The 22,483-nt window shown below is 42.1% G+C and overlaps 1 protein-coding gene and 1 pseudogene across 3 annotated transcripts in view; both read right to left on the reverse strand.

The window, feature by feature from the left end:
• Positions 1-655: 655 nt before the first annotated feature.
• On the reverse strand, positions 656-2,064 carry LOC113915918 (annotated as a pseudogene).
• Positions 2,065-18,469: 16,405 nt separating this feature from the next.
• CASR (calcium sensing receptor) overlaps positions 18,470-22,483 on the reverse strand; it is a 79,979-nt gene continuing 75,965 nt past the window's right edge. For all 3 annotated transcript variants that reach the window (XM_027581840.1, XM_027581842.1, XM_027581843.1), the window contains one exon: positions 18,470-21,359. In XM_027581840.1, coding sequence (XP_027437641.1) covers positions 19,867-21,359 — 1,493 coding nt within the window. In that variant the 3' untranslated portion in view covers positions 18,470-19,866. The remainder of the gene's footprint in view (positions 21,360-22,483) is intronic.

Raw genomic sequence — 22,483 nt, forward strand, 5'->3', positions numbered from 1 at the left:
CTCTGGCTTAATCTAAGAGTTAAGGTTGTAGTATTTAGAGCATGATCTCTATTCTCTCCAGTTATCCTTCAAAAATCACATTTCTCATAACTGGATTTGTGATAAGGATTGGACAGAGAACACTGCAGGTTATATTATCTGGTAAATGCTCAGTGGGCAACTTCACTTTCAAGCCTTTTCACTTAATTTGATTGGCCAACTAACTCTCAGGGGACTTTAATTATTCAAACATAAGTGACCTAATGCTTTAAAAGGAGGAGATTTGGAAGTGAGACAGAAATAGAGACAGATATGAGAGGCAGAGAGACAGATAAAATGAATGGATGAATGGGTAACTGCTTTTCTAGGGAGGTCTGAATTAGAGTCTTAGCTCTTCCTTGGTACCTGCGTGACCTATGCGACCCGGGGTAAGAAACTTCTAGGCCCGGATTCCTCATGTGCCCCAAGGGTGCTAATAGTCCCTAGTGACTTCAGAGGGTGGACAGGAACTTCCTTTTCTCTTCTGAGCCTCCTTAACAGAGAAATACTTCTATATGGGAGATGGGCCATTTTATAATCCCTGTCTCTTCCCAGAAGAAGTGGGTTGTTTTTTGTTGTCGTTATTTTTTCATTTTTTTTAAGTGGCAGAAAGATACTTTATTGAACCTCCCCAGTCCTAGTTCATGTTCTGCGTAGTCTTGGTTTCTCTGAGATGCCCAGTCCCCTGGGCAGCGATGAGACCCACTTTGCGGGGGAGGGGGGGCATCTTTGAAGATGGTATCAAGTTTGCCGATGTGCTGGTAGTTGCCACCTCTGAAGGGATGCTCCACAGGGTTCACGGCCACACCCCGCATGCGTGGCTAGCAATTCCTCTTCTCCTTATACTTGTGGTAGGCACAGTATATTTCAGGATGGGCTTGTAAGTGCGGTCACCTCCGGCCATTACACGGGCCACAGCTCTATGGGCTGAGGAGATGACCTTCTTGGAGCCCGAGGGCAGCTTCACTTGGGTCTCCTTGGTCTCAGGTTGCGGTAGGTAACAAAGGCGTCGTTCGCGGAGGCTCGGGCCAGCTTGCCTCCATCGCAGGCTTCTCCTCCAGGCAACACAGGACAGGGCATCATGTTTTCAGGAATGGTGTCCATTGGAGGCATATGGCCGATGCTGAGCTGGGCCTTCTTGCCGCGGTACACGAACTAGCTAACGTGGATGCCCTCAGCCGTGAAGAAGAGCTCTGTTTCTTATGGGGTAGGTATGTTGGAGGACCCCCTTAGCACCACGACTGCCTCCCCCGCGGGGTGGATGACGTGCTTCCCGACGCCTTTGGCGTAACTGTGCGGCCGGCGACGTAGGTGCGCAGGCGCACACTGCCCTTTGGTGCTACATACGCATGCCCCGTGGGCTAGTGATTTTCTGATTCCTTGCGGGCACACGCTGCTTGGCGTGGCTCTGGGGGGGTGCTTCAGGGTTATTCGTGGCCGCCCAGGCACCCCGCTACGGCCCAGGGATGATTGCTATTCCTCAGAAGTTTCGGGGCTTCTTTTAGTCATGTATGGATTTAAAGGCAGGTAGCTTCTTTCCTTCTCCATACAGTTTGAAGATATATTTTTTAAAGATTTTATTTATTTATTTGAGAGAGAAGGAGACAGACCACGGGGGCGGGGGCGGGGACAGGGGGAAGGAGGAAGCGGGAAGGGGTAAAGGGAGAGGGGGAGGGAGAAGCAGACTCTTGCTGAGAACGGAGCGGATCCTAGGACCCGGAGATCATGACCTGATCCGAAGTCAGGCTTGATGACTGAGCCACCCAGGCGCCCCCCAGTTTGACGATGTTTTGCACAGACTGACCCTACTGAGGGTTCCCTAAGTTTTGTTCTCGGAGCTATTGTAACCAGTTAGATGGTTATCGAGTTGATCATATCTGGTCTCATAGTCTTAGGTGCCAGGGGAGAAGGACAAATACAGGAATTCTTATTCCCTCTCATACTTTGGATTCTGACCAGGTGGAAGAAAGGACTGAGAGGAAGTCAAGTGGAGGTCATACCTGGAACTGGTAGTTCCACGAAGTAAATGGTAAGTTTGGCCACCATTATTTAGAGTTCGTGGAAAATTGTTGTTCTTTAATAGCAGAAAGGAGAAGTGAGGTTTTTGGAGGGCTTCCCGACTTGGAATTTTCAAGTATAAGCATCTGTAAGGCAGCGATCTTTAGATGTGTGAAGACAAGTCTGGGAATCTCTGTGGTAGAGGAGGAGGAGGACATGTAAAGTTTGAAAACCCACGATTGTATATACGTTTGGAACACCAAACATTACTATTTTAAATAATAGGAGCTTCATAAGAGAGCCTTTTTAATTCTTTCTCTTTTTTTTTTAAGATTTTATTTATTTGACACAGAGAGAAAGCGAGCGAGCGAGCGAGCGAGAGCACAAGCAGGGGGAGCCAAAGGCAGAGGGAAAAAGTGGGCTCCCTGCTGAGCAAGGAGCCTGATGCGGGACTCAATCCCAGGATCCTGGGATCATGACCTGATCGGAAGGCAGCTGCTTAACCAACTGAGCCACCCAGGTGCCCCAGTCTTTTTAATTCTTATTTAATGGGTATGTGTGTAAGTAAAGCTTGAGAAACTGCTTTAGGCTGTAAAAGAGGGTACCAAAAGTTGTAAACGAAGTTTAACCCCAGAGTTAGCTAAATAGGGAATCAATAGCAGTTTAATTAACAGACCTAGCCAGACCCGAGAGACAGACCATCCAGCCAAGGGATTGCCAATAGCTCCAGGAGCCAAGTCCAGGCTGACAGCTGATTTTTTAATGACCTGCTAGCTAATAATGGTTTTTACATTCTTAAGTGGTTGCAAACAAAAGAATAGTAATATTTCATGACATGTGGAAACTACGTGAAATAAAAATTTCAGCGTCCATAAAGTTTTATTGGAGCAGAGCAATGCTCATTTGTTTATTGTTTATCCTCATTTGCTGCTTTTATGCTTCAGGGACAGAGTTGAGTAGTTGTGACAATATATAGTCCATGAAGCTTAAAGCATTTATTATCTGACACTTCACAGAAAATATTTGCTGACCCTGTTGATCTTGCTCAGAAAGAAATTAAGGCTCTGTAAAGGTAACTGGCTTGCTAAAGCTCAGATGGTTAAACAGTAGTAGGTTCCTAATATTACTCATGGTATCTCTTTTCAGTGTGTCTTTTTAGTTATCATTACTATGTCAGCACTTCTCCTCTCAACCTTTTCTACCTCCCAAGATCGTTCCTAACAATTTTCTAAAGCATATCTACAACTATATTTTTGACAGACAGGATTTGTTTTGCTTTGCTTCAAATGCCCTTTTAAAAGATACTCAGCATTTTGCTGACCTTTCCAACTAAGTCAACTTGTGACCTGCCTGAAATGTTTTTATAAATTAGTTTCCAATTAATCAGAAGGCTGTTAATACCTTTAAAGAACTTTGTAGATAATTAGGAGTCTATTGCCACCAAGTGGCCAATGGCATGTTGATTATGCTTGCCAAACTGAGCCATCATAGAATTATCAGTGTCACAGGGTCTCCTGGTTGGAGGAGACCTGAAATTCCAACCACTTAACAATAAATTGTTAAGGAGACCATAATGCAGTCTAGTCAATTGTTAGAAATAAAAGTAGTTTTTTTTTTAAAGGTAAGCATACATACTTAATTGGTTACTTTTTTTTTTAAAGATTTTATTTATTTATTTGACAGAGAGAGACACAGTGAGAGAAGGAACAAAGGCAGGGGGAGTGGGAGAGGGAGAAGCAGGCCTCCCGCCCAGCAGGGAGCCCGATGCGGGGCTCGATGCGGGGCTCAATCCCAGGACTCCCGGATTATAACCTGAGCCGAAGGCAGAGCCTTAACGACTGAGCCAGCCAGGCGCCCCTTAATTGGTCACTTTTAAAGCCACATATATAGACATGCAAAATTACAAATGCACTTTGGTGGTATCCTCAGTCCTCAGTTGTCATTAATCATAGATAAAACTGGCCCTGCTGTTAGACTAATGAAAACTTTCTAACTCATGCTATTGTCAATTAAATGGCCCTGAGAGGTGTTTTAAAACAGCCCTGTAGTTAAAGCAACCCTTGTGGCTTGCTAGTATTTATCCCTCTTTTTTTTTTTTTTTTTAAAGATTTTATTTATTTATTTGAGAGAGAGAGAATGAGAGATAGAAAGCACGAGAGGGAAGAGGGTCAGAGGGAGAAGCAGACTCCCTGCTGAGCAGGAGCCTGACGTGGGACTCGATCCCGAGACTCCAGGATCATGGCCTGAGCCAAAGGCAGCCGTTTAACCAACTGAGCCACCCAGGCGCCTATTTATCCCTCTTTTAAAAGAGAGGTTGGTGGCCTTTGTAACTCTGCACAGCCCAACAAAACAGGAGCCTGTTCACCTTCACAGCTTTTTCCTCCAGCACATAATGGTGAATTGTGTATTCATATTTTTTTGCCCATTTTTTAAAAAAGATTTTATTAATTTCTTTGAGAGACAGAGAATGAGAGACAGAAAGAGAGAGAGGGAGAAAGAGAGTATGAAAGGGGGGAGGGTCGGAAGGAGAAGCAAACTCCCTGCTGAGCAGGGAGCCCGATGCTTCGGGGCTCCATCCCAGGACCCCAGGATCACGACCTGAGCCAAAGGCAGTCGCTTAACCAACTGAGCCACTCAGGCGCCCCTTTTTTGCCCATTTTTATATTGGGTTTTTGGTTCCTTTGATTTCTAAAAATAATTTACATATAAGGGGTATTACCCATTATCTGTGATATATATTGCAAATATTTTTCTTGCAGTGAGTGATTTGTCATTTGACTCTACTTTTGGTATTCTCTTATGTGATGTGAGTTTTTAATTTTTTTTTTGTAGTCAAATTTATCAGTATTTTCTTTTACTGAATCTGGATTTTGAATCAGAAAAAGCCTTTTCCCACATTCAAGTTATAAAAGAATTTACCATTGATTTCATCTGGTATTTATATGATCTTTCTTTTTTTTTTTTTAAAGATTTTATTTATTTATTTATTTGAGAGAGAGAGAGATAGCAAGGGAGAACATGAGTAGGGCCAGGGGAGAGGGAGAAGCAGTCTCCCTGCTGAGTAGGGAGTACGATGTGGGGCTCAATCCCAGGACCCTGAGATCATGACCTGAGCTGAAGGCAGACGCTTAACCGACTGAGCCACCCAGGCGCCCCTGATCTTATTTCTTACTTTTAGAACTTCTTATCCATTTGGAGTTATTTTTGTGTATGATTTGAGGTACGGATCCAATTTTATCTTTTTCATAATGGTTATCAAGTTGTCCTCACACCCTATATATGACCCAGTGCTTTTTTGATACCACTTTGATCACATTCCAAATTTCCATATGTACATTGATTTATTTATGTGCCAGTACCAAACTTTATAGAAGTTTTATATTTTGATATCTAGTACAGCTACTTTTCCCTTATAGCTCTTCTTTTTCATTTTTTAAAAAAAGCTATTCTTGCATGTTTATTTTTCCATATGAATTTTAGTATCAGCTTTCTAGTTCTAGAAAAAAGCTTATTGGTATATTTTTGAAGAATCTTATTTAATTTATAAGTTATCTTAGGAAGAACAGATGTCTTTTTAATATGAGTGATCATATTTAAGAACATATAATGTCTTTCCATTTGTTCAAGTTAATTTGTGGGTGTTTCAAGAATGTTTCAGAGTTTTCCTTATGTTGATTTTGCACATTTCTTGTTAAGTTTATACCTTAGAATTTATCTTTTTTTTGGTTGCTGTTGTAAATAGGGCTTTTTTCCTCCATTATATCTTGAAACTGATTCTTAGTGTATCTAAAGGCTGTTGATTTGTGTATATTAGTTTTATATCTTGCTAACTTTAGAATTCTTTTATTATTTGGTTAGTTTTACCATGGATTCTCTAAGATTTTGTGTATATACAATTATGTCATCTGTAGGATGCTGGGTTCAAGACTGAGGTGTATACATTTTATTACGTTCCTATATTTTTGAGTGCTTTTTTTTTTTACATAAGGAATAGGTTTTGAGTTTTGTCAAATATTTTTTCAGTCTTTATGGAGATCATCATATGATTTTCCTTCTTAGATCTATTAATATGGGGAATTATAGTAATTGATTTTCTAATAATGAACCACTCTTGTAGTTCCTGGAATAAATCCATTGGACATGGTGTATTATTTTCTTAATGTGGCATTGGATTCTGTTTACTATTTTATTTTAGAATTTTTGCATCAACATACATAAATGATATTTTTCTGTCATTTTCTTTTTTTTTTTAAAAAAAGAATGGGAATGCAAATTGGAACAGCCACTCTGGAAAACAGTATGGAGTTTCCTCAAAAAATTAAAAACAGAACTATCCTGTGATCCAGCAATTGCACTACTAGGTATTTACCCAAAGGATACAGAAATACTAATTCGAAGGGGTACATGCACCCTGATGTTTATAGCAGCATTATCAGCAATAGCCAAATTATAGAAAGAGTCCAAATGTCCATTGACGGATGAATGGATAAAGCAGTGGTATATACACACACACAGTGGAATATTACTCAGCTATAAAAGAATGAAATCTTGCCATGCAATGACATGGATGGAGCTAGAGAGTATTATGCTAGGTGAAGTAAGTTAGAGAAAGACGAATACCATATGATTTCACTCATGTGGAATTTAAGAAACAAAACAACTGATCATAGGGGAAAACAAGAGAAAGGCAAACTAAGAAACAGATTCTTAACTATTGATAACAAAATGTTGGTTACTAGAGGGGAGGTGGGGGGGAATGGGTTATACAGGTGATGGTGATTAAGGAGGGCACCTGATGTGATGAGCACTGGGTGCTGTATGGAAGTGTTGAATCACTATATTGTACACCTGAAACTAATATTACACTCTATGTTAACGAACTGGAATTTAAATAAAACCTAAAGATAAAGAGAAACTGAGCCTGGTACTTTTTGTGAGTAGTTCTTTGAAGAGGGAGAGGGGTAGGAGTGAAAGAACAGACCATAGCCATTTCTCATTCTGAGTCTCTCAAGCCAAAGCTGGCCTGCTGATGGGATGAGGAGAAGGTGTGATCATTAAATTGGATTTGAAATTCAAATTTTACTAATAGTAGAATTTTTAATAAATTGACTGGAAAGACATAGATTCTGCCCAAAATGTTGTTTAGGGGTGGGAAAAAAAGATTCAGCAAAGCCTGGTCAAAGGTAGTGAGGGATGGCAGAAAAGCAAACTATTTGAGTACATAGCCCATTGTGTTTAGAATGTGTGATAAACTGGGTGTATTTGGTAACCAGAATGGGAGAAGTTAAATTTTTTTGTGTGCATCAATATAAGAAACAGAGATTCAGAAATAGAAAATTTAGAAGATTTTCTGTACTTTATTTTTATTATGTTCAGTTAGCCAGCATATAGTACATCACAAGTTTTTGTTGTAGTGTTCAACGATTCATTAGTTGCATATAACACCTAATGCTCATACCAACGTGCCCTCCTTAATACCCATCACCTGGTCACCCCAACCCCCCACCCCTCTCCCTTCTGTAACCCTCCATTTGTTTCCTGGAGTCCAGAGTCTCTTATGGTTTGTCTCCCTCTCTGGTTTCTTCCCACTCAGTTTTCCCTCCCTTCCCCTGTGGTCCTTCACACTATTCCTAATGTTCCACATATGATTGAAACCATATAATAATTGTCTTTCTCTGCTTGACTTATTTCGCTTAGCATAGTCCCCTCCAGTTCCATCCATGTCGATGCAAATGGTGGGTATTCATCCTGAGATACCATCTTATACCAGCTAGAATGGCCAAAATTAATAAGACAGGAAACAACAAGTGTTGGTGAGGTTGTGGAGAAAGGGGAACCTTCTTACACTGTTGGTGGGAATGCAAGCTGGTACAGCCACTCTGGAGAACAGTATGGCGGTTCCAAGACGTTAAAAATAGAGCTATGCTACGACCCAGCAATTGCACTACTGGGTATTTGCCCCAGAGACACAGATGTAGTAAAAAGAAGGGGCACATGTACCCCAATGTTCATAGCAGCAATGTCCACAATAGCCAAACTGTGGAAGGAACTGAGATGCTCTTCAACAGACAAATGGACAAAGAAGATGTGCTACATATATACAATGGAATATTAGCCATCAGAAAGGATTTTCTGTACTTTAAACTAGAGATTGATAATCTCCCCTACCTCTCAGGCTTTTCCTGTAATTCAGTCATTCTCCACTAGGTGGCAGCAGATATCCTGGTTATGCTATCTACAAGCTCAAATTTTAATTTTCTGCTCAGATTTCCTTGTAGATTTTAGCTGTATATTTTTCAAATAAAAACTAACAACATCATTTGAGTTTTTTTTAAGGAAAGACCTTTTCTTTTTTTTTTTTAAAGATTTTAGTCATTTATTTGAGAGTGCTCACATGAGAGAGCAGGAGAGGGAGAGGGAGCGAGAGAAGCAGACTCTCCACTGAGTAGGGAGCTGGATATGGGACTCTGATCCTAGGAGGCCGGGATCATGACCTAAGCCGACGGGAAGGCAGCCATTTAACCAGCTGAGCCACCCAGGTGCCCTCATTTGAGTATTTTAATAAAAACTTTAAGTATTGCTTTAATGCAAATAGGAAATGTTGATCAATCATATTTTTAAAAAAAGTCCAAGAGGCCAACTACATAGCAGTGTTTTTCATTGTATTGCTAACTGATCCTTTTCTTATCTCTAGACTGACTAGAATGATATTAATTCCCTCTGATGTCGTTTTATAGTAATATGTCAATGGGAAATGGCTGGCACAGTTCTGAGATCAGTTAAATTGGATAACACAAATTTATTGCAGTTTCCCTCTGCTACTGGTTCTAGGATGTTGGGGTTTAGGGAATAATTTTTGTGTCTTTTTTTTTAACTTGTCCATAAGTTTCCATTTCTTATTTTCAGAGTTTCATTTTTATCCTTCTCTTGGCAAAAGCAAGAAATGAAAATCTCTGACCTGCTGAGACCAAAAATCCCCATTCTACCAGGTTACTTTCTTCAATTAGAGGGCAGTAATTTTCCACTGATTCATAGAGTGACATCACTTTTTTCCCATCAGCTTTCTAACTGGAAACTCATTTAACTACTTTACATATGATAGTACTTATCTTGCCATATTCTAGCCACAACTCTGAGTTCCTACAAATAATTTTAGAATGTTCTATACAAAAGGGCGTTTTAAGCCAAAATGTAGTTTCTGAGCAATAGTTCAACAAACATTTATAAACAGTTCTAAAAAATAAATTCCTAGCTTTTTATTACAAAGTTTCTAAACGTTCAGAAAAATTGTGCAGTAAATTATTCTATACCACCACGCAGATTAAATAATATTTTGCCACGTATTTAAATATATATCCTTTTTTGGTGAAACATTTTGAAATTGCAGATACTGTGACCATTTACCCCTGAAGAGTAGAGTCACATCCCCTAAAATGAGGACATTCTCTTACATAACTGTGTTATTACCCCTAAGAAAATTAACAATACTTCCTTAATTTTATCTTATAACCAGTCCATATTTACATTTCCCAAATTTCCCTCAAGTTCAAATTTAACACATTATTTTTGGTTGCTGTTTAGAATATTGTAATTTAGAAAGGTTAAAAAAAATTTTTTTTAAATAACGATACTGACGTTTTGAAGAGACCAGGACAGTTGTCTTATAGAATGTCCAATATTTTGGATTTGTCTAACTTTTCTTTATAGAGTCACTTGATTATAAGAGTATCTAGTCATATTAATTTGATGACAACCCATTCGTATTATCATGTGAAAGTTTTCAGAAGTTGCAGTGGTTTGAAGCCACAAAATGATTTTACCTACTCTTCTGTCGTTCTGGAAGACTTGCAACCAGCGAATGTCAGAGCAGGAAAGCCAACCGCAAATGACTCAGTATAATAGATTCCTGTAACTGCTGTATTGCTGCTGTAACAAGTTACCTCAAATATGGTGGCTTAAAGCAGTGCAGATTTGTTCTTAGCATGTTCTTAGATCCCAACTAACAGGGCCACTTGCATGAGCAAACAGAAAAACTAGAGATACCGTGGAATGTTTGGGAGTGAGGAGAGTGCATCACCCACATTAAGGAACCTGCAGGACAGAGGTCCCCAGCAATGGAGGGGGTCTCTAAGGAACTAGAAATACTCATGAGCGAGAGTAATCTGAAAACATCTGCTGGGTACCAGTCAGTATGGGGACTTCCCTGCCCAGTTTACTTTTTTCTTCCTCTCTGTGCCCCATCGTTGGAGAGGATAGCCATATGTGTAAGGAGGAGAGGGCATAGCACCTGTGGGATAAATAGGGAAATGGCTGACCATAGCCTCTTCCCTACTAATGGCTTCTCTCTCTGCAAGAGGCCTGAGCTGAGGAAAAGGGAGGGGGACAAAATTAAGCCAAGAGCTTGACTCTTAACAAGAAACTAGACATTTGAACTACTGATTAGGACCTCACATCACCTGACAGTTACCAGAAAAGTCATACCCAAGTTTTCCACTTAGAGAAAAGAGAACTAGCTCTATGGAGCAGATTTAGGTGAATAGGGAAACAAAAATAGTTACTTTAGGATTATATCCCCTGAGTTTTGCTTTTTTTGATATGATTGTTACAGTTGTAAAAGTTCAGGACATAGATGTCTGGTGCCTTAATTAACATGCTGGGGGAGAGGGGAAACGTCAGGAGACTGGAAAAGAGATTGAGGGATGCTAATAATATTGTTTGTTTTATATTTGGGTTAAAATTTACTTACCCACATCTGTATAACAAAGAAAGTGTGTTTTAAAATTATTATTATTTTTTTAAGATTTTATTTATTTATTTGACACATAGAGAGAGATAGCAAGAGCGAGTGAGAGAGAGAGAGGAAAAGAGCACAAGCAGGGGGAGCAGCAGGCAGAGGGAGAAGCAGGCTTCCTGCATGAGCAGGGAGCCCAATGCGGGGCTCGATCCCAGGACCCTGGAATCATGACCTGAGCTGAAGGCAGTCGTTTAACCAACTGAGCCACCCAGGCGCCCCTAAAATTATTTTTTGAATGTTTTACCTTCCACCTTATTTTTTTAAGTTTTTTTCTTTTTAAGATTTATTTATTTATCTTGAGAGAGAGAGAGAGTGCACACAAGTGAGAGGGACAGAGGGAGAAGGAGAGAGAACCCCAAGCAGACTCTGCAATGAGCGCTGAGCCTAATATGGGGTTCAATCCCATGACCCTGAGATCCTGACCCAAGCTGAAACTAGGAGTCTGGTGCTTGACCGACTGCGCCACCCAGGCACCCCTAAGTTTTTTTTCTTTTCTTAAAGAGGACGCGAGACAGCCTAAGCATGGGGGGAGGGGCAGAGGCAGAGTGAGAGAATCCCAAGCAGACTCCTTGAGTGGCTCCATGGCAGGCTCCACACAGGGTTCAACCCCATGACCCTGAGATCATGACCTGAGCTGAAATCAAGAGTCTGATGCTTAACGGACTGAGTCACCCAGGTGCCCCACCTTCCACCTTATTTAAGGTCACTTAGTATTGGCCAGGATGTAGGGAAATGGATTAACACTCTTTCGTAGCTTATCCAATCAAGAATTCTGATAGATTTAGCTCAAGAGCCCATAAGTGATTTCTTCTCATCTACTGTGCACTATAATCTTGGCTTTATCAGTCCTTAAATTGTAACTAAAATACCACAGGTAAGGCTGTGTTTCTCTTTCCCTCCCTCCCCCTTTTCTTCCCTCCCTCCTTTCAATGCTGTTATATAGCATTGCAAAAGAAAGAAGCAAGCAGACAATACTCTATTTTCCTTCCCTGTGTTTCCTCTTCTTCCTTTTCAATGAAACTTGAAACTTCATTTGTGTTATTCTGTGTGGACCAGTATTCTGTGTCCTGCTCTCCCCCTTAACATTCCTTCTAAACTTGATGATGGGTTTTGATACAGTACACATACTTGTCATATCTGTTGTTTGTGGGCTCTCCCACAATAGGATTATAGTGTAATTTCCTTAGCTGTGCCCTGATATTGGGCATCTGGATTCTTTCCTGTTTGTGTCCCAGAACCTCAGCAATGTGTGTCAGTGCTCCCTTAGGTGCAGGCTCTGGGCATGTGGCTCAGGTGTGTTCTCATGTAGCTGGAACATGGTGCTGCTAATTAATTCATTGGATTATTTCCTTGGGAGTGTATACATAAAAGAGAAATTATTGCCACAAAGGCTGAGAAAGATCTTTATAAAAACTGTTAAACCTTTTGCCAAAGGACAATCCAGAAAATGAACCAGCCAGAAGTTAGTTTACCAAAGGGATAGATCCTTATAGAGGATGTTGGAAGATCCAGAGGGACTGGTCTTTCATCAACCTCCAAGAAGGTCTTTCTGATATGCTTCAAGGAATTACTTTTCGAACTTTGTTGTAAAGGTCTTAATTTTATTTAAATATTTTTGCTTTTCGACTAAAATTTTAGCTGCTTGGCAGACTCTCAGGTTCTTTTTTTTGGAATGTTTGGTGGACTGATTTCTCTTGTGACAAACTGGGGCCGGTCAAATCACTGAAATTCTGTTGTGTGATTTTTTTGGCTGATGAATTCTTTCTTATTTTTTTTTTGGCTGATTTTTTAACATTTTCTATTGAAATTTAAAAAACTTAACAAAAGTAGAAGGAGTAGAAATATGGAGCCCCATGTACTCATTACCCAGCTTCACAGCCATTAACTTTCTGTTGTTTTTTCTTTTCTCCCTATATGCTTATTTCCTCCTCATGTTGTGATGTTTTATTTTATTTATTTATTTTTAAAGACTTGTTTTAGAGAGAGAACGAGAGCACGTGAGTGCGGCGGTGAGGAGGGGCAGAGGGAGAGATTCTTAAGCAGACTCTGCTGAGTGTGGAGCTGAACGTGGGGCCTTGATCTCATGACCCTGAGATCACAAACTGAGCTGAAAACAAGGGTCGGATGCTTAACCAACTGCACCACCCGGTACCCGAACACATTGTGATATTTTAAAGCAAATCCCGGACATCATATGATTTCACCCATAAATACTTCACCCTACATCACATCTTATTAAATGACCACAGTGCTTATGGCAAAGCAGGAGAGTTAACAGTAAGCAAATTTGGGTAAAGGGATATGCGTGGTCTTTGTAGTACTTATTTTTACAAATTTTCTGTAAGTTTGAAATTATTTCTAAGTAAAAGGTAAAACAAATAAAACAAAAAAACCACCCAACCAAATGAAAAACATGACCATGATGATATCACATTGGATAATCCAAGAACAGTTTTTTCTTGTTTTACTCTAAACCATGCTCTTGGAAAGAAAATGAAAAAACTCAGATAAATATTAAAAAGAAAATAAAAATCACTCATAATTCTAACACCCAGACACAATCACTGTTTAATGATTATGTATTTTTCTCCAGGATATTAAACAGACAGATACACCCAAAATATGCCTATCATTTAGAAAGTCAAATAGTCTGATGGGCTTATAATCAAGCACATAATTCCCATCATCCCGTGCCCTCCAGTCTCCCCACCTGAAGTACTTCTTGTGTGCTCGCTCTTGTCTAATGGCAAAATACCAGCTGCAGCTCTGTTTTCAGAGTAGTACCTCCTTATCTGTCACAGCTGTTAAGATGAAAGGGAATCCTGTTTTTCTTGCTTTTTCTCAGGAGAATGCATTTTTCGTTTTGTGTTTGATCTTAAAAATGCTCTGTTTGTGGGCACTGTGTACTGCAGATTGGCTTGTCCATCATCCGCTTTGACCCCCTCCTAGCAGGTCTTCCTATACTGTGGAGGCTGGACAGCAAAAGCCACATTCCCAGACTCCCTTGCAGCTTGGGTTTTGCACATAGCCAGTGGGAGGCCTGGAAGGTTGATGTGAATGGAGCCAAGCACAGTGGCAGAAGGGTTTGGTTCCTCCAGCTGCAATGAAGAATCCAGTGTCCAGGTCCCCTGTGCCATGGGTGCTAAGTGGAAGGCAGGAGAAGTAGTGAGGTTTTTGCCAGAAGAACCCCATGGAGGGATTAGATATTTCTCCTGGCTGCATTGTTCCTGATTGTGTAGCATCCCAAGCTTGAATTATCATAAGTTTATAAGCATCTTAATATCCTATAACAGATCTTTTTTTTTCGCTTAAACTAGCTAGAATGAATTTTATTGTGTCCAACTAAGAAACTTGATAGAAGAAATTATTGAACTCTATGATACTTCTTGAGATTCTAAAAGCAAAACCTCCAAACCTTAGTCATCTGTGGTTTTAATGATTTTATATATTTTTCCTATACTCCTGAAAGGGGGGGGATACTTTTACATTAGTTATTTTATTTGGCAAATAACCAATTATGGCAGGTAATATTGTATCCTCTTTACATAAGAAACCGAGACAAATGAATTTGGACATTAACTACTTCACCTAAGGACATATATAGTTTATCTGTTGTGCTGTTTAGAATCCCACACCTGGTGTTTCACTGCTCCAATACTTGATCTATTCATGACTAACAATAAAAAATAGTCCCTAAGAGTCCTGGAACCAATTATAGCGCTAGCAAAACTTTATAGGAGTGGCAACTGACCTAACTGGGTGATTCTTATCTAATATAGTTTGCTTATCGGTTTAAAACGTCACTCATGGCAATTTTAAATTCTTTTCTTAATTTTTCTGATATCATTTTGTGCTTAATGTACAAAATGTGGGAACTACAGATAACTCTAAAGAAGAAATGATTAGTCCACCACAAGCTGCACTGTCTATTATTTGAATGTTTTTCATAGGTCAGATAGAAACAAAACATTTAAAGAAAATTGGGAGGTTTTGAGCAATAACCACATCTTTGGGTTGATGTCAAGAACAACACATTCTTCCAAAAACATTTCCTGATATTTCTGTCAGGGATCAAATCCTGTACTGACCCTGAGGGTTATCCTTGGGCTTTGATCTCTTGCCTATTTCCATTATACTCACAAACATTTGCACTCCATGTGCTGGGAACTCAGTCCGAGAGTTAATTGTTTTATTGGTTCTAGCCTTCTACTCTAGCTAGTTATCCAGGTAGCTAGTGCCCCAATTTCAGAGGAAGACAGCTGGTAATTATCTCTATTGCTCCCCCACCCACTTCCTCTAAGCCAGCTCTTGGTATACACAGGTATCCTTACTTCCACTCCAAACTCCCCCCACTCTTGTGCACGATTCAGGGGAGGGGACGGATGTGGTGGTCATTCTAGCACAGGAGGTGGTCCCCCTTGCCCACTTGATGCCTGGGTCACAGTTGTCCTGCTAGTCCCTAAATATACCTTCTGCTGGTTCTGCCCAGTCTCCTGCCCCTACTTGGCTTCTTCTAGTAATTCTCCACTTATACCCCTAGCTGAGTGGCTCCCCTCAAGGCGAAAACTTTTCTCCCTGTCCTTGGAATGCACCTTTGTTCCCGTGACTCATCCTACCCTGTACTGGTTGTATTCTTGACCCCTACCTCACTCCGTGCATGATAGCAAAGTTCTCGTCCAACTGCTGGTATTTCCCCATGATCCAGGACAGGAAAGCTAGGGTTTCCTGGACACCAGTGATCTCATTACAACAACTTTCTTCCACCTTCAAGATACACCTTTATCTCCAATGGACTCCTAAAATGACCATCCAGGCTCAGACCAGCGGTGATTAACCAGCACCCCCATTAATGTTCTGTTGCTCTGCTAGCTCAGATGTGTACAAATGCAGGAGATAACAGAGGAAAACTGACTCTGTGCAGCACTAACCCACAGCTTCTAGGACTTTAGCCAGGCCTGGAAGATAAATAACATTGCCCGGAAATGCAACTTTGGGAGAAAGACGGAGGGAAGTCTGATTTCCCCAGAATTGAAACTAAGGCAGTTAGACAACTTCTGGGGATTATAGGGACTTTCAGAGTGATAATGTTACATGCTGATTGTTACCTGTGAAGTTCTCATGTAAATTATTAAAATCTTCTAGGGAACGCTTTCATTTGAGTGAAAGTCCTTCATAACTATATGATTCATTTTTATTTTCAAAAGAAAGATAAACAGTTTCCCATTGCCAGTGGACTCTAAAGAATCTTTTAAAAAAACTCTTGACTGACTTTATACAAGAGAGAAAACAAACCCTCTTTTGTTGAAGCCACTGTTTTCCAGTTTCTGCTACTAACAGATAATAGATTGAGAGCAAATGGCTGTTAATTATCTAAAACTGAAACCCAGAAAGACTAAGAACACAAGGTTTATACTTCCCCAAATAGATTTGAAGGAATAGAATATAGGACAGAACTTTCTTTAGGGAGGAAAGAGACAGAGCTAGTTGGTGGGGAGAGCACTAGAGTGAGAGCAGGTGGATCTCTGAGAAAGGCCTTGGCCTGTTCCCTGAGCTGAAAAAGCTCAGGAAAGGGAGGACAGTAAAAATGGATTAGTTTTCCGTTGCTTCTGTAACAGTACCACAGACTTAGTGTCTTAAAACAACATACATTTATTATCTTACAGTTCTGAAGACCAGCAGTCCAAAAAGGCTCCCAATGGGCTAAAATCAACATTTTGACAGGGCTGGTTCTTTCTGGAAGCTCTGGGGAGAATTTGTTTTCTTGCCTTTTCCAGCTTCTAGAAGCTGCCTGCATCTCTTGGCTCATGGTTCGCTTCCACATTCAGAAGCAGCAATGACCTGTGGGGTCTTTCTCACATCACATTATTCTGACACTGATTCTCTGCTTTCCTCTTCCACTTTGGAGGAGCTGGTGATGACATTGGGCCCCCCTGAATAATTCAAAATAATCTCCCCATCAAGGTCAGTAAGGTAAGCAACCTTAATCCCATCTGGAACCTTAATTCACTCTTGCCACATAATTTCTCATCATAGGTTCTGGAGATTAGGATGTGGACATCTTTGGGGGGCTGTTACTCAGCCCTCAACAGATTCCTGTACAGATTTGGAGACACGTGCTCTGTTTTCCCTCTGGCGCCTTGAAAGCCAGTCTCCATGAATTCTCCACACCAGCATGGGGAGGCAGCAGTGAAGTAGAGGTCAGGAGGGAGGGGCCTGGGAGCTGCCTGGCTGTCCCCAGGCCCCAGTGTTCTCTATTCAGGAGAAAGCTGGCAGGCCTGGGAGGAGCCTAGCGGTTGGCACCAGGTAAAGCAGCTGTGAAAATCACCATGGATCCCATGACTGGGGACCATATGGGGATGCCAGGCCTCAGAGAATGCCAGTGGGGAGGCGTAACAATTACTGAGGGCCCGATAAGAATGTTCTCAGAGATGTCAGTTGGAGTTGCTGATGTTTGAGGAACACCACCTCCCTTTTCACTAAAAGCCCTCATGGAAGAGGGAGGGAAGAAATCTCTGAACTGAGCCCTGGAAATCTGAGTTGATTCAGAAAATTCCGAAGTTGCTGAGAAAACCCCAATTTAATTAAGATGAGTTTCCTGCACCAGGCTGAATGGGAATTTGAGATAGAAATGAAGTTGTTACAGAAAAATAAAATTATGTTTTACACCCCTGATTTTGTCTGAGAGTTGTGCCTGCAGCGTGTAAATGAGGACAACGATGTCGAGTCTCCCATTCTGACAAGAATATTGGGAAATACTACTTCATTTGTAAGCACGTGGTGAAATGGAGCTTAGTGTAAATGTTGCATGTTTTCCTTGATGAGCCTCCTCCAGATCAGCAACATGGGTGAGCTGCATGTTGAAGGATGAGTGTGTGACATTGTGCACAGCAAAGTAACTTTTTCTACATGGCTGTTTTGACACATAAAAACCAAGCCCTCAAACTTTTCACCTTTCTTTTTTTTGTTTGTTTTTGTTTTAAGGTGAAGTAAAATGTCAAATATAAGTCTTCACTAAGCTCTGTGCCCTGCTCAGAGGCATGACGAGGGCCGGAGGAGCAGGGGGGGCCCGTGGCTGGTGCCCTTCCTGGCTCGGGGAGCAGGTACCTCACCAGCATCTTCCTGTGTGAGCCCTCCTCTGTGTCTTACGGTCACGCACACACATGGTGCCCTTGAATGCCTTTTCAGCCAAATGAACAACCCTCACATCAACAAGTTACTTTAAAAGTCATGGAAAGGCAGCCCTTTGGAAGAAAGTGGTCAGAGGAAGAAGTCAGCAAGAACTGTGAAGCTGAGGCCTCACACAGACTTAATTGCTATATTTTGGCTTTGCTTAAGAGCAGCATTTAGAGTGATCTGAGAAACTACTGCCAAACTTGTGATGGTCTTCCCTTGGTGCTGGAACCAGAGAAGCAGAGCATGGGGACCTCTGGGGGTCTGATTGACTTTTTGGCTTTGTCACCAGGAGCTAGTGTTGCTAGGACTGACCCCTTGAACTGGGTCCCAGAGTTCTTGGGGTTATTATGAAGAAAGTTTTTGTCATCAGTGGGCTTGTCATTAAAATCTGGGTAAACAAATAAGGTTTGTTTTATATTCTAAGCAAGTGAAAAAAATAATTGCAATGTCAGTAATAATATTAACTAATATTTATTGAGTGTTAACTATGTGCTAGGCACCATGCTAAAGTACTTTTACATACATTATCTCATTTAATTCACATAAGCGCTCTGAGGGAAAAGAATGATTATTACCTCTGTGCTAGAGACAAAGAAACTGGGGCTTAGCGAAGTTAAGGTTCCCTGCCTATGGTCACCCAACTTGTAAGTGACTGGCTTGAACTCAGGTCTCTCTGGCCTCACAGCCTGAACTCTCAGAAGTATGCCATTCAACCACTTTAACCACCCATGGGCAGATTCCCACTGCCGGAGGGAATACATGTCTGGCATTTGGTGTGCGTGTGGTCGGGGGCGGGGAGGTCCTGTGAGAGCTCTCTCGGAATCACATTTTCTTACCCCAGCAACTGGTAGAGGCTAATGATTGGAAGCTTATTCTCCACAGGGTCAGGTGTGGATCTGGCTTCAGAAAGCCTTGGGGGCAGGATGCGGGGAACTTCTGGATTCCTGGGACTCACTCGGGCTTAGCTCATGGAGGTGGGGGTGGTGGGGTGGGCAAAGCTGGGTAAGGCGCTAGATAATACTGCCTTATATTAATCAGACTGTGACTTTTTTTTCAGTTTATATTGTCCATGAACTATTATAACAGAAGCATTTTCTTAAAGATAAAACTACATATTAGCAATATGAATTACAGATACAGCTCATTGGATTCATGCAGTCCCTTCCCAACAATTTGAGGTGATTCTTGTGATCCTGGAATCTAAACATGGCATCATTATCACATTCTTGACCACATGCAGTTGGTACAGGAGGGATGCTAACCTTCTAGATGTCACATGATAGCAGCAAGTAGGAGACCAAATATCTTACGGTTTTCATAAATAGGAGGAGACATGTTCACCTTACGGTTTTGAACATTTGAAGTTCTTCCCATTGTCAAGGTGCTGGACAGCACTGGTGACATTCTGTCTTTCAGACTCTTAAATCTGGTGGTGGCCAGTCCGATGTTTTGTCACTCTGCACACTTCTGTCTCTGGGCCAGGGTGTCTGCAGTGTTCAGAGCAGGCATTTCAGTGCTAAGAAAGAAAGGAGGGAACAGGTTGCTTACAGGCTTGGTTTCATCTCTGGGCTGTTGGGTGCGATAGAACAGAGGAAGAGAACAGAGAAGAGACACGAATAGCAAATCTTATTATGGTGTTCTCAATACTGTGACATATCCAACCACAGAATCACGTGGCTCTTCTTTTTTTTTTTTAAATTTTAAAGGAAACATTAGTCAATTCACTGTTATTTCCAACAGTGCAACTGAGTTTGAGGTGTTTGGTGTGTCTTATGCCTCCTTCCACAGACGAAAGGATTCGGGGGCGATTCCTCATCCCTGTCAGAGGACACGTTCCCAGGAAACCTGTGTGGATCCTCCCTGACTGGCCACCTTCTTCCATTTTACGAACGCAGTATGTTTTCTGTGACAGTGCTGCCTGCACTGCTGATGACAAAGCTTTGGGAACTGGACACGACGAGTGCCGGGGCCATGTCTTCAGGGTCTTCCGTCTCGGGTCGGCGGTCCCCCCCCACAGGCCCTTGCAGGCCTGTGTCCTGCACAGTCAGTTCTGAGTCTGTCTCCCCGCACTGCAGCGGGAGCAGTGCCTGGTGTCTGGTCAGGGTCTCGTTGCTTTTCTGGGCCTCCAGGGAGTGCTGGTGCGTGGAATTCCTGGGAGCCATGGCACTCTTCCGAGGCTCATCAAAGCTCAGTGAGAAGGTGACGGTGCCACTGCCGAAGATGACCTTCTGCTTGCATCTGGGCTGTGGCCGTAGGGTCAGGGGTTGCCGTGGCGGTGGCTCTTGCTGGGGCAGGGCCAGTGGCGGCTGCTGCAGCTTCTGCCTCTCAGGCTGTGGGAAGGGGTCTTCACTGTTGCTCTTGCTGCTGATGGAGGAGGAGGGCGTGGAGCCCGTGGAGCCCCCGAGGCTGCTGGACCGCTTGCGGGGGACGTTGCTGCGGCGCAGTGTGGCCCGGGCTGCCACCTTGAAAGCATGAGCAGCAGTGCTGCAGCGTACCTCCTCGATGGTGTTACGGGATGGCTTGACGAGGATGATGTAGACCTTGTTGAAGAAGATGCAGGCCAGCAAGCCAAAGCTGGCTGCCAGGATGGCGATCACTTCCACGGCAGAGACAAACTTGCCGTAGGTGCTGGCGTAGGCTGGAATGAAGGAGATCCAGACAATGAAGAAGATGAGCATGCTGAAGGTGATGAACTTGGCTTCATTGAAGTTCTCTGGCAGCTTCCGGGACTTGAAGGCAAAGAAGAAGCAGATGGCAGCCAGCAGGCAGGTGTAGCCAATCAAGAAGCCCAGTGCCATAAGGGAGCCCTCATGGCATGTGATAAAGATGATCTCATCCTCCAGCTCATGGTTGCGGTAGCTTGAGGGTGGGGCGGTGTAGAGCCAGATCACGCAGATGACAATCTGCATGAAGGTGCAGAGGAAGACCAGCAGGAACTGCAGGTTGAGCCCCCACCACTTGCGGTGGAAGCTCGTGGGGATCTTGGCCTCAAACACCAGGAGGACACGATTGGTTTTCACCAGGATGCATGATATGCAGAGCACGAAGCTGATACCAAAGGCTGGCTGGCGCAGGCGGCATGTCCAGTCCTGGGGCTCACCAATGAAGAACAGGGAGCTGGAGAAGCAGCAGAGCAAGGAGAAGAGGAGAAGGTAGGAGAGCTCTCGGTTGGTGGCCTTGACGATGGGTGTGTTACGGAACTTGATGAAGACACCCAGCACGAAGGCTGTCAAGAAAATGCCCAGCACGGCAAAGAGGGTGAGTGCAATCCCAAAGGGCTCTGTCCAGGACAGAAACTCAATCTCTTTGGCAATGCAGGAAGTGTGGTTTTCATTGGACCAGAAGTCATCGGGGCACTTGTCACAGGCACTTGCATCTGTAAATTATTCCAGGGAAGAGTGTTACTGTGTGGCACAGACTATAATTTGTGAGTGTGAATGTGGTGGTAAGGGTATACAGGTTATTGGATGTGGTCAATGTAAATTTTCTTTGTTGATGAAATGATTGGGATTTTTACATTACAAACATATTGAACTTTGACTTATGTTTAATAGTATACTATTTAATTTTACATAATTATAATAGTTCTGTTATTTCTTTCCTTTGTACATGGTGGGGGGTGGTGCTACATGTTTCTTTTAGCACTACTTGCTGATGGCTTACAGCAGAGAATGATCAATCTTGCTCTACAGGTGGCTATCTACATACTAGGGGTCTAGCATCGTTCATCACCTTTCCATAGTGATTTGCACTCAGCCTGACTCATTTTGGATGTATGGATGGGCTTTGTGGACATGCCAGAGCAGACTTCCTCTTAGATCAAGGCAGAGTATCCCGCACAAATGACCTGTGCCTTCCTTACTCCACATCCGTGCCTTTCCAATGAGGGAGGCTGCAGACTCATTCAGTCAATAGACATTTATTAAGTCTCTGCTATGTCCCAAACAGCATGCAGTTTTGGGGAGTGAAAGGAGCATGGGCTTTCAGTCAGAGATTTGAATGGGAATCCTGGCTCTGCCATTTACTAGCTGTGTGACTTTGGTGAGGCTTCTTAACCTCTCTGAGCCTCAGTTTCAATCATCTCTGTAATGGAAGCAATAATCCCATTATTGCGGTGAGGATGAAATGAGAGAATAACAATAATAACAATTATAGTTAATATTTATAGAGTGCTTCCAATATGTCAAGTAAGGTTTTTATTTAACATTTATCTAGAACTTAACATATGCTATACCAATATTAACTCTTTTAATTCCCCAAACTCTATAAAATAGGTTTTTTATTCCCATGTTATAGTTGAAGAAACTGAGGCACAGGAAAAGCATAAGTAAGACAGCAAATACAATGCTAGGCACCCAGCAGGCAATATATCATGGCCTATTAACTCTGTAGTCTGGAACAGACAGAACTTTGTCTATTCAGCATTACTGAGCTGTAAGAAAAGGATTACAATATTGGAGAGTGGTATCAGAGTAAAAGAAAGATGTCTAAGCTTTTATA

The sequence above is a fragment of the Zalophus californianus genome, chromosome 1 (genome assembly GCF_009762305.2).
Source record: "Zalophus californianus isolate mZalCal1 chromosome 1, mZalCal1.pri.v2, whole genome shotgun sequence".
NCBI classification, from domain to species: domain Eukaryota; kingdom Metazoa; phylum Chordata; class Mammalia; order Carnivora; family Otariidae; genus Zalophus; species Zalophus californianus.